Consider the following 13640-nt stretch of genomic DNA (forward strand, 5'->3'; position numbering starts at 1 on the left):
CACTGCATCGGCAGGCGGACTCTCAACCACTGCGCCACCAGGGAAGCCCCCATCCCATTTTTAACTATGGAAATTATACTATGGATATGAAACAAACGAAAAAGATCTAAAAAGGGAGAGAGTGTGATGTTGTAGGGAGAAAGCAGGATTACAAATGTGCTCTATAATGTGTCATACTGATTATACCACAAGTACCACAAGTTCCACTGTCATGTTTATATCCAAGAAAAACATACAGGACTTTGGCACAGTGGTTAAGAATACGCCTGCCAATGCAGAGGGCACGGGTTCCATCCCTGGTCCGGGAAGATCCCACATGCCACGGAGCCACAACTACTGAGCCCGCACGCCTAGAGCCCGTGTTCTGCAACAAGAGAAGCCACCGCAATGAGAAGCCCACGCACCGCAATGAACAGTAACCCCCGCTTGCCGCAACTGGAGAAAGCCTGTGTGCAGCAGCAAAGACCCAATGAAGCAAAAAACAAAAAAACATAATATTCCAGGAGATTGTGCAAGAATGTTCTTGGCAGAAACCAGAAGGAAAAACCAAAAAAGGGCGATCATAGGCGATGGGTGAGTTTCTTCTGTACCCAAACAGAGATACAAAAAAATCAAATCAATAGTAAAGAAGAGTAAGAGACCATGATTTTGAAACTGAGTCCCCCTAAATCTGAGTTCTTCTGTCAAGTTTGATTAACCTGTCTGTCCAACATTTTCCCATTCTTATCCAATACCTGTTCCCCTCAAGATTGATGAATGTCAAAGGCAGGATTGATATCAAAGGGAACCTGGGGGGCCTTCCAGGTTACAAAAACCTTTCTGTGTCCCCTGTTTCCTGTTTATAGAAGAAGGCTTTAGTTTCTTAGACCTTCCTTGAGATCCAAAGAGCAGATTCTAGCAGTTACCAATTAGGGGAAGGAGGGAATGCAGAAGCAAGCCGAACATGTATCTTTTCCATGATTGGTAGCTGAAACTGATACCTTGATTTATAACCCCAAACTGTGGCTTCAACAAGTTGCCCCAAGAAGCCTTAAACATTGATGACACCCAGAGGGTCAACTGAGAACTGGAATTCTTAATACATCACATTTGGCTCTGGGTAAATAATAAAACGTCACAACTATTGCTTTTACTCTCTTCCTGAAAGAAGTTAAAGAATCACAAGACCGTGATTTAGAAACTTGTTTTGCAGGCACGTACAGAATAATCACAAAGGAAGTCACAATGTGGTGCCAAAGAGTCTGCACAGCTGAGATCTTATAGGAAAGGTGGGATCACAGATACTCCCCTCCCCTCCCTCCTTTTGCCTTTAAAATCTTATACACAGGTATAAGAGTATGCTGAAAACTGTCCTTCCACGCAGTCTTTCTTCAGAGCTTTCACCATCCTCAATGGTGAAAGAATGGAAGCTTTTCCTCGAAGATCAGGAAAAAGACAAGCATACCTGCTATTTCTAAAAACATATACTTGGAAGTCCTACCAAGAACACATAGGCATAAAATGAGATAATAGATATCCCAATAGCAACAGGAAGCAAAATCATCTCTGTACACAGGTAACATGATCTAATAGGTAGAAAACCCTGAAGATTCTGAAATTAAAAAAAAAAAAAAAAACCTTCTAGAAATAATGAAAGAGTTCAAAAACCTTATAAGATTTAAAATCATCATGCAAAACTCAACTGGGTTTCTAAAAATTAAAAATGATCAAAACAGTAATTGAGAAAACAATTCCATTTATAAGAGAATCAAAAAATACTTAGATATGACATTATAAAAGGGAAAGATTTGTACACTGCAAACTATAGACTGCTGAAAATTTTACAGAAGACAAAAATAAATGGAAACATATCCCATGTTCACGGATTGAAAGTCAATATTGTCAACATGTCAATACTACCCAAAGTGATTAACAGATTCAAATCATTCATTCCCTAGTGAAATCCCAATAGGGTTTTCCTGAAAAAACAGATAAATCCATTCTGTGATTCCTATGGAATGTCAAGAGACAATGAATAGTAAAAACAAGTTTGAAAAGAACAGTCAGAGGTCTCACACTTCCTTGTTTCGAAACTTATTCCAAACCTACACTATTCGAAACAGTGTGGTACTGTCATAAAGGCAGATAGAGACTTCAGGAAAAAAACTCTTCTGTGATAGCAGCCAAGATGGCGAAGTAGAAGGATCCTAAGCTCACCCCTTCTCACGAGCACACCAAAATCACAACTAACTGCAGTACAACCATTGATGAAAGACTGGAACCTACCAGGAAAGCTCTTTAACAAGTAAGACATAAAGAAGGAACCACAATGAGATGGGTAGGAAGGGCAGACTCACGATATACTCAAACCCCATATCCCCTGGGTGGGTGACCCGAAAACTAGAGAACAGTTATATTACAGAGGTTCTCACACAGGAGTGAGAGTTGTGAGCCCCATATCACGCCCCCTAGCCCAGAGGTCCGGAACTGCGATGAGGGGCCCCCAGAACATTTACCTTTGAAGGCCAGTGGGACTTGATTGCAGGAGCGCAGAGTAATGGGGAAAATAAAGATTTCACTCTTGACACACACAAAATCTCACATACACAGTGATGCAAAAGCAATAATCCGACAGAAGCCTGGGCAAGAACTGCCCCTGCCTGCTGATCTTGGAGGATCTCCTGGGAAGGTGGGGGGAGGCGTTGGCTCACCCTGGGGACATAGACGATGATGGCAGTAACATCGGGGAGCATTCATCTGCACGAGCTCTCCTGGAGGCTGACTTCTTGGCACCAAGACCTCGCCCCACCCAAGAACCTATAGGTCTGGCGCTGGGGCGCCTCAGGCAAAACAACAAACTGGCAGGGGATACACCCCACCAATCAGCCAATGGGCTGCCTAAAGGCTTCCTGAGCCCACTGCCACCTCTCTACATGCCCTTAGACATACCCTGGCCTGCCAAAGGGCCAAGACCCAGGTCCAACCAACAGTGGGCAGGGAGAAGCCTCTAGACCAGCCTCACCCACCAGGGTGCAGACACCAGAAGCGAGAAAACTACAGTCCCACAGCCTGCAAACTGAAACCACAAATACAGGCCAGACACTACCCCAGGACCAGCTGGCCTCTGACCTTGGGTGATGAGAGGGACGCATAGGACACCTCCTACAGAGGGCCACTTTTCCAACGTTGAGAAATGTAACTAACCTACCACATACATAAAAATATAAATAGCAATTTAGACAAAATGAGGTACCCGAGGAATATGTTTCAGGCAGAGGAATAAGACAAAAACCTCAGAAGAACTAAGTGATGTGGAGATAGGAAATCTGGCCGAAAAAATGTTCAGAGTAATGATCAAAAAGAACTCGGGAGGAGAATGGATGCACAGCCTGGGAAATGAGAAGTATTTAACAAAGACTTTGAAAATATAAACAACAACCAAACAGAATTGGAGAATACAGTAACTGAAATGAAAAATACACTAGAAAGAATCAATAACAGGCTAAATGAGGCAGAAGATCAGTGAGCTGGAAGACAGAGTAGTGGAAATCACCACTGCTGAAGAGAAAAAAGAATAAAAGGAGGAGGACATTTGAAGAGACTTCTGGAACAACAAGTGCACTAATATTTGTATCATACAAGTCCCAGAAGGAGAAGAGAGGAAGGGCCTTAGAAAATATTTGCAGAGATAATAGCTGAAAACTGCCCTAACCTGGGAAAGGAAAGAGTCACCCAAGTTCAGGAAGTGCCGAGAGTCCCATATCCACATAAAGACTCATAGAAAGCACAAACCAAAAATCTATCATAGATACAAATTCAAAATGCACATGAAAATATGCTCAATATCATGTGCCTTCCCACTTTTTACAGCTCCTTGGAGTACCTCTTTATTTCCTAGGTGGAATGCTGCCCAATGTATCAATCATTCAAAATAAAGCCAATTAGCTCTCTAAATTTATTTAAATTTGATTCAATTTTTGCACATTAATGGAAGTCAGTCTGAAATGCACTGCTATGGGATTTGCATTATAGCTATCTGAATATTCTGGAATAGAGTGTCGAGAGTACAAATTATGAGTATGTAACCCCCAAATTGTATGTTGTTTCATTCCATATTGGAAAGAAATTGTTATAGATTCTTTCAAACCTGAGAGCCTAACGGTGCATTCTTACCTGCTGTTATAAAGCACCGAGATAAAACTGTGTTGATGGAATAAACGTGATTCATCCAAGGTTATGACAAAAGTGATTATATTTTATTAATTAAAACAGGAGACCCATAATACATTCAGAATGTAATTCTATGAATACAACAGCAGCAAATGATAATGGCAGCAGTTAAATGTGAATCATACACAAACACATATTATTCTGGTTCTGATTAAATGTGATGCTCAAAATAATTGCTCTTCAATTTCCAAAAATAAGACTAACTTTTCCTTAATCATACATACAACAGTTATTGCCATCCAATGGAGAAAGTGACCAACTTTTCCTGCGCATTGTTCCTACCACATAATCAGTCCCTGATAACCTGTCACTCTCCTCCCATGAAAAGCCCAGTGCCTTAATGTCTTGCCTGCTCTTGTCCAGGTCAGTTGGTAGAGCATTCTGTCCTGTAACCCACTGTGAACAGAAGGGCACCCTGAACATAATGAACATGATGATTCATGTCCTAGTTTTACATTATTCTCTGCCCCTCCCTGACACTAATTCACACACCACTGAATTTGATAATTCAGGATTCATGTTTTTCCAGGGAACATGGATGTGAATGAACCACACCTAATGAAGTTGGCCCCCTCATCTTACTGATTCCTTCCCAGAGACCATCATGAAAGGCCTGTAATGAATGCATGAAATCAACATATTAGCAAGGCCAAGCTCTTAGGGCTCACCACACAACAGGCCAATAAACTGAGAGACTAGTTGTTGGGGCAAGCAACAGTGGCTTTATTCAGAAAGCCAGCAAACCCAGAAGATGGTGGACTACTGTCCCAAAGAATCGTCTTCCCTGAGTTAGAATTCGGGCTTCTTTCATACTAAGAGGAGGGAGTAAAGTCCTGGTTCCAATCAGATTCCTGAGGGGATGTTTTAATTTCTTCTTTCTTGAAGCCATTCACAGGGGAGCCTGGACAGGAGGTTTCCCATAGGTAAACAAAGGTATTTTAGTTTAATGCATATTACACGGGAATCAGGTTTCCCAAAGATAGCCCATTATGTATAATTTAAGCTTATAGGCAACATCCCTCTAGTGATTCACTTGTAGCAAAAGCAATAGAGTACAAATGTTAAAGGAAAAGGAAAAGGTCCAACATAGAGACAGACTTGTTCTTCCCTGTTACTTCAAACTTTAGGTTGAAAAGCATAAATAGTAAGTAGCCTTTTCAAGAAAACTCAAATAATTAAATTTTAATATACTGAAGATAATTGGTTATTTTTACATGTCCTTTTTCCTCTCATATACACACCATGTCAGAAGTTTTAACATGTTTTGACTTGTAATGATTCTGCAGTATGTAATATCTCAGGTTAACCTCAGAGAACTAAAGATTTATTTATTCCTAGTATGCCTTCTCTGATGGTCTGTTGTAAGAATTGCTCAAAAAATTCACCAAATTCATTATATTTGTAAGGACTGTCCCAAATATTCTTTGGTAAACCCCAAGGATGTACTCTTTCATGAAGTTTTCCCATGTATACTTTGTAACCTGTAAGAATTCTGTCTTTACACTAAAGGTGTGGATACTTGATGTAAAAATTTACAACATTCATTACATCGGAAAGCTTGCTCGCTTCTGTATTTCAGTTTTGATCTTCAAGTACAGTCCTCAGGACACATATTGCTTTGTGTGGTTTCTCTCAAAAATGTGTACTCTAAAGCTTAGTGCACTGTGAGGCCTGGAGAAAGCCTCTATTCATACATTTCCATAGCTTCTCTTCAATATGGACTTTCTGCAATTGCCAGGTACTTGAACTCAAGGTAAAAGTTTTGCCTCAACCAGTGCATATGGGAGGTATGGCACCAGTATGTTCCTATCTTGTGACTTCTGGGTAAGATCCTTGCCACATACAGTTCTGTGGGTTTTACTCAGGATATTCTGATATCTAGTGATGAATGAGCAATAGTTTAACTTTTGACATACTTGTTGCATTTTAAAACATGAAGTATTTGGTGATCACTGAGTTTAAGGCACAATCTAAAAGCATTCAAAATTTAGTACATTTGTAACGTTCTGAAGAGTGCGGATTACCTGAATATTGGTGAGATATGAGCTGTGAGAATAGGTTTTTCACATTCATGGCATTGGTGAGGAATCTTCCTAGACTGAATTCATTTTCTAAAGGCCTGACTATACTAAATACATTTATCTGGCTTCTATCCAGTATGACTTTTCCCGTGAAGCCTAAGATGTGAAGGCCTCCTAAAGCACTGCCACCTTTGTTGTATTTTTTAAAAAGATTTATTTATTATTTATTTCTTTCTTTTTGGCATGTTGGGTCTTAGTTGCAGCACGCAGGATCCTCGTTGAGGCATGCAGGATCTTTCACTGTAGTGCGCAGGCTTCTCTCGAGTTGTGGCATGCAGGTTTTCTCTTCTCTAGTTGTGGCGCATAGGCTCCAGGGTGCATGGGCTCTGTAGTTGTGGCGCGTGGGTTCCAGAGCGCGTGGGCTCTGTAGTTTGCGGCGCATGCGCTCTGTAGTTTGCGGCACGTGGGCTCTAGTTGAGACACGCAAGTTCAGTAGTTGCGGTGCGCAGGCTTGGTAGCCCCGCGGCACGTGGGAGCTTAGTTCTCCGACCAGGGATCGAACCCATGTCCCCTGCATTGTAAGGCAGATTCTTTTCCACTGGACCACCAAGAAAGTCCCCTTCATTATATTTTTAAGTGCTCTAACCAGTATGGATCCTCTGATGGTAAGTTTGGCTTGAAAGCACACTGAAGACCTTGCCACACTCACTATATATGTAAGGTTTCTCTCTAGTATGAATTCTCTGATGGTAAGTGAGGCTCAATGCACAAAAGCTTTGCCACACTGATATTTGTATGATTTCTCCATAGTATGAATTCTCTGAACAATGGTTAGGTGTGAATTTTGAAGACCTTCCCACATATATCACACTTACATAGTTTCTCTCAGGTATGGGTTTTCTGATGTGTAGCGAGGGTTGAGACCTGAGTAAAGGCTTTCCCACACTCAAAACATTTGAAAGGTTTCTCTATATGTACTCTCCGATGACTAGTAAGGTGTGAGTTTCGACTGAAGAACTTGCCACACTCATTACATTTGAAAGGTTTCTCTCCAGTATGAATTCTCCAATGAAGTCGAAGATGTGATTTTTGACTAAAGACCTTTCCACACTCATCACATTTGTAAGGTTTCTCACCAGTATGAATTCTCTGATGACTTAAAAGGACTGCCTTCTCACTAAAGGCCTTGCCACACTCACTGCATTTGTAAGGTTTCTCTCCAGTATGAAATCTCTTATGACTTATGAAATGTGAATGCTGACTAAAGAGCTTCCCACACTCATTACATTTATAAGGTTTCTCTCCAGTATGAATCCTCCGATGACCAGCAAGGTGTGCGTTTCGGCTAAAGACTTTGCCACACATATCACATTTATATAATTTCTTTCCTGTATGAATTTTCTGATGTCTACTGAGGTTTGAGCTGTCAGTAAAGGTTTTACCACACTCATTACACTGGTAACTTCTCTTTCCAGCATGAATATTCCGATGACGTACAAGGTATGAATTTTGACCAAAGATTTTACCACATACATCACATTTATGTAAGTTTGCTCCTGGGTGGATTATCTGATGTCTGGCAAGGGTGGAGCCATTGTTAAATGTTTTGCTACACTCATTACATTTGTAACATTTCTCTCCAGGATGAATTTTCCGATGATGTGCAAGCTGTGAACTTCGACCAAAGAATTTGTCACATATGTCACATTTATGTAATTTCTCTCCTGTGTGGATGGTCTGATGTATAATGAGGTGTGAGCCCTTAAGAAAGGCTTTCCCACACTCATTACATTTGCAAGGTCTTTCCCTGTGTGCTTTAAGGTTTTGTGTCATCACTGAAGGATGCACAAAACCATTCCCATATATATTAGAAACATTGGTTTGGACACAAGGAGGAATTCTTTGAAGTGGTGAAAATGAGAAACTATTGTTGATAGACCTCTCAACTACATCACATTCAGAAATTATCCCATCAGTCTGAAATATCTGCAGTTTATCCTGAAAGTTTAATCCAAGCCTATTTCCACAGGGCTTGATTCCTGCAACCCCTCTACCATGTTGATCTCTTCCATCAGTGAGATTTTTGTTGCAGATTACAGGCATTCCTTTGTAATTTCTTTCATCATCTCTCCACTGACACTCAAAGTTATACATATTTTCCTGAACTTCCCACAGGTGAAAATGTTTGATTTTACAGCTTTCAGGTCTTCCCAACATCGGTGTTTGGAATACTTCTCCTTTATCACTGTTCACTTTGGGTTGTAACTGCTTGATCACATGTATAGGGGAGATATCTACAAGATATAAAGAACCATAGGTATCCCATTCACAATAATTCAAAGATATATGTCTCATGCTGAATATATGATATTACAACAAATGTAATACTTATACCAAAGATAGGTATGAAATGCCCCAACCATGACCTTAAATTTTTGGAAACACTAAAGAAATAGAATTCTTTACTTAAGAAAGCGTGATAACATAAATCCAAATATACTTTAAGGTAGCCTAGTTTAAAACACCATATGACAAAAACACTCACACTGGACAAACTTATGTCGGCTCTCAAAGAAAGAGTATTTTTCTACTATCACCTCTAAGAACATACCAACCAACAGTAAACATACTGCTGAATCATAACTGAGGAGAAAAATATACTATCGATGTATTCTGCATACTTACTGTACATAAATAAATTTTAAAAAATAGACAATGTACTGTACTGGGAAATAATCCAAAACAAAACTTATCCAATTAATAATATAATTGGCTGTTTAGAACTGTAAAACAAATATAACAGAGAAAATGAAGAATTTGATAGAACAATTTTTAAGAAACAATATAGTTTTCTAAATCTTTGCTATAGAACTATGTACCCAAAAAGAAAAGGCATTTTACATTAACAAGTAGTACGTGTCAGTTGTATTGCATAATACATGCTAAAAGACCATCATCTGTAAATGACATTTATAAATTAAGACATAAAATATTCTCCAGTTATCTAATGGCCAGTAACAGAGCAATCCCTACCTATGCAGTATCCTTAATTATCAGGTTTAATGGCTCCAAAATACTAGAAACAAAAAGTGAGCACTTTGTATATTTATTGACTAGGGTCAGACATAATGTTGTTGAAAAAAAATGCAAATGAAAACCATATAAGATATAATGCAGATAAAGTCGTATCATAAAGAACATGAACCTTATTAGCAGAAATCAAAAGGAAAAACCAGGAAAAAGCCATCTAAAGATGAATGAGTTTCTTCTGTACATACATGCAGATACAAAGAAACTGAATCAACCCTCCAGTAGAGTAGGGGACCATAATTTTCAAAAGTAATAAGTTGCATTAAATCTGAGTTCTCCTGCTAAATCTGATTAACCTCTCTATCAAAAATTTTATTCTGTTTCTTCCTCCACACATGTTCATCTCAAGATTGAGGAGTACCAAAGAAAAGGGGGGATTGAAACTGAACAGGAATCTGCAGGGCCTTCCTGGTTACAAAAGCCTTTCTGAGTCTCCCATTTCCTGTTTGTCAAAAAAAAAAAAAAAAAAAAAAGGCTTTAGTTTCCTAGACCATTCCTGAGTTCAATTAAGTCAGATTCAAGCAGTTACTAATTAGGGGATTGAGAGAATACAGAAACAAAGGAAAAGCAAGTCCAATTTAACCACTTCCATGATTGGTAGCTTAAATTGGTACCTTGATTTATGAACCCAAACTGTGGCTTCAACCAGTTACCCCAAGAGGACTTAAAAAATGATGACACCAGAGGGTCAACTGAGAATTGAAATTCTTAACCAGTCACATTTGGCTCTAAGTAAATAATAAAATGCCTGAACTATTGCTTTTCCTGTCTCCTAGAAGGAAGTTAAGGGATCACAAGACTCTGATTTAGGAACTGTTTTGCAGGAACATACAGAATAATCAGAAAGGAAGCCACAACTTGATTCTCAAAAGTCTGCAGCTGAGATCTTATAGGAAAGCTGGGATTACAGACACTCCCCTCCCCTCTCTCCCTTACCCTTTAAAAACCTTACACCCTGGCCAGCCAGGAAGATGGATTTGAGGCAAGGCCAGGTCTCCCAAGTTTCTGGTTGGCACCTCCTCAACTAATACACATTTGTCTGCTTCTAACTCCAATGAGGAACAAGCATATGAATTTGGATTCAACATCATGTGTGATGTATGTTCTTTATTAGGAAAAGGTAGAAGACTATGCTGAAAAATATCCTGCAATAGAGCAGTTACACAGAGCTATCATCATACTCAATGGTGAAAGAATGAAAGCTTTTCCTTTAAGATCAGGAACAAGACAAGGATACCTGCTCTCAATATTTCTAAAAGCATATTACTGGAAGTCCCAGGAAGAACACAGAGGCAGAAAATTGGGTAACAGATATCCCAATAGCAAAAGGGAGTGAAATCATCTCTGTATACAACTGACATGATCTAATATGTAGAAAACCGTGAATATTCTGCAGAAAAACCTGCTAAAATTTTTAGAGCTCTAAAAAATGACAAGATATAAAATCAACATGCAAAATTCAGTTGGGTTCATAAACATAAAAATGAACAACCAAAAAAGAAAATGAGAAAAATATTCGTTACAAGAGAATAAAAAAAAAAAAAGTCAGATGCAACATTATACAAGAAAGTAAAGATATGTATATTGCAAACTAAAGACTGCTGAAAATTTTAGAAAAGACAAAAATAAATGCAAAGACATCCCAAATTCATGGATTGGAAGTCTATATTGTCATGATGTCAATACTACCCAAAGTGATCATTATATTCAAATCATTCCCTAGTGAAATCCCAGTAGTGTTTTCCTGAAGAAACAGATAAATCCATCCTGTGATTCATATGGAGTCTCAGGAGAAAACAAATAGCAAAAACGATCTTGAAAAGAATAAACTTGTTGTATCACACTTCTTTATTTCAAAACTTATTCCACAGATACACTAATTAAAACAGTGTGGTAAAAAAAAAAAAAAAACACACAAAACAGTGTGATACTGGCATACAGACAGACTGCTGGAATAGAAGAGACTTCCAAAAACAAACTCTCGTGGGATAGTGGCTAAGATGGCAGAGAAGGACCCTAAGTTCCCCTCCTTTCACAAGCACACCAAAATAACAACTGACTGAAGAGCAACCACTGAACTAGAACCTACCAGAAAAGATCTTCAACAGCTAACGAAGGAACCACAACTAGATAGAAGGGGCAGATTGGACATATAATCAAATCTCATGCCCGCTGGGTGGGCAGCCCACAAACTGGAGAATAATTAAATTACAGAGGTTCTCCCACAGGAGTGAGAGTTCTGAGCTCCAAATGAGGCAGCTCAGCCCAGGGGTCCAGCCCCAGGAAGCAGAGTCCTCAGAGCATTTGGCTTAGAAGGCCAGCAGGACTTGACTGCAGCTCCACAGGATTGGGGGAAATGGAGACTTCACTCTTAAAGGGCACACAAAAGAACCTCACATGCACTGGGACGAAGGGCCAAAGCAGTAATATCATAGGAGCATGGACCAGAGCTACCTGCTGGTCTTAGAGGATCTCCAGGGGAGGCAGGAGGCAACTGTAGCATGGTCAGGAGACACAGATATGGGTGGTGGACATATCAGGGAGCATTCATCTGCATGAGCTCTCCTGGAGGCTGACGTCTTGGCACCAAGACCTGGCCCCATCCAAAACCCTGCAGGCTCCAGTGCTGTGACCACGCCCCCCAGACCAAACAACACACTGGGCAGGGGCACAGTCCCACCCATTAGCAGAGAGGCTGTCTAAAGACCTCCTGAACCCCCAGCTACTTCCCATGCCCCTAGACACCAGAGGGCCCTAGACAACAGAGGGCCCTACCCACCAGAGGCAAAGACCCAGCACCACCCACCAGTGAGCAGGCACCTGCCCCTCCCACAAGGAAGTCTGCACAAGCCTCTAGACCAGCTTCACTCACCAGGGGGCAGACACTAGAAGCAAGAAAACTATAGTCTCTGCAGCCTATAGACCAAGTCTGCAAACGCAGGCCACATACTACCTGGGAACCAGATAGCCCCTGGTCCATAGGCGACGAAAGGGGAGTGCACTGCCTGAATGCATAGGACGTCTCCTACAGAGGGCCACTTCTCCAAGGTTGAGAAATGTAACTAACCTACCACATACATAAAATACAAATGGCAATTTAGACAAAATGAGGCGACAGAGGAATATGTTTCAGCTAAAGGAACAAAATAGAAGCCCAGAAGAAGAACCAAGTGTCGTGGAGACAGGCAAACTCTTCAAGGAGGAGTTCAGAGTAATAATCGTAAAGATGATCAAAGAATTTGGTAGGAGAATGGATGCACAATGTGAGAAATGAGAAGTTTTAAACAAAGACTTAGAAATTCTAAATAACAATGAAACAGAATTGAAGAATACAATAGCTGAAATGAAAAATACAAGGAATTAATAATAGACGAAATGAGGCAGAATAATGGATCAGTGAGCTGGAAAACAGAGTAGGGGAAATCACTGCCACCAAAGGGAAAAAAAGAAAAGAATAAAAAGAAATGAGATCAGTTTAAGAGACCTCTGGGACAAGAGCAAGTATGCTAATATTCACAATACAGGGTTCCCAGAAGGAGAAGAGAGAAAGGGCTTGAGAAAATATTTGAAGAGATAATAGCTGAAAACTTCTCTAACCTGGGAAAGGAACACCAAGACACATTCTGATTAAAACAACAAAAATTAAAGATAAAGAGAGAAAATTACAAGCAACAAGGGAAAGCAATAAAAAACATACAAGAGAACTCCCATAAGGCTATCACCTGATTTTTCATCAGAAACTCTGCAAGCCAGAAGGCACTGGCACAATATACTTAAAGTGATGAAAGAGAAAAATCTACAACCAAGAGTAGTCAACCCAGCAAAGTTCTCCTTCAGATTGATGGAGAAATCAAAAGATTTATAGACAAGAAAAAGCTAAAAGAATTCACCACCACCAAACCAAATTTACAACAAATGCTAAAGGAACTTCTCTAGTGGGAAAAGACCACAACAAGACTTTCTTGACTACAAAAAAAAATCACAAAATGGAAAAGCTCACTGGTAAAGGCAAACATACAATAAAGGCAGAAAATCATCCACACACAAAGCTAGTAGGTAGGTTAAAAAACAAAAGTAGTAAAACCATCTGTATCCACAATGAGCAGTTAAGGGATATACAAAACAACTGGATGTAAAATATAATATCAAAAACAGTAATCAGGGCTTCCCTGGTGGCGCGGTGGTTGCGCGTCCGCCTGCCGATGCAGGGGAACCGGGTTCGCGCCCCGGTCTGGGAGGATCCCACATGCCGCGGAGCGGCTGGGCCCGTGAGCCATGGCTGCTGGGCCTGCGCGTCCGGAGCCTGTGCTCCGTGACGGG

General features: G+C 40.2%; 1 protein-coding gene across 4 annotated transcripts in view; it reads right to left on the reverse strand.

Annotated features, from left to right (window-relative positions):
- LOC102995057 (zinc finger protein 160-like) overlaps window positions 1-13640 on the reverse strand; it is a 74670-nt gene that overhangs the window by 17284 nt on the left and 43746 nt on the right. The window contains exon 4 of one of the 4 annotated variants that reach the window (XM_028477774.2): window positions 4263-8524. The exons of the other annotated variants lie outside the window; for them this stretch is intronic. Coding sequence (XP_028333575.1) covers window positions 7116-8524 — 1409 coding nt within the window. The 3' untranslated portion in view covers window positions 4263-7115. Of the gene's footprint in view, window positions 1-4262; window positions 8525-13640 lie in introns of those variants that run through there. 4 annotated transcript variants of the gene reach the window in all.

This window comes from Physeter macrocephalus, chromosome 17, assembly GCF_002837175.3.
Source record: "Physeter macrocephalus isolate SW-GA chromosome 17, ASM283717v5, whole genome shotgun sequence".
NCBI classification, from domain to species: domain Eukaryota; kingdom Metazoa; phylum Chordata; class Mammalia; order Artiodactyla; family Physeteridae; genus Physeter; species Physeter macrocephalus.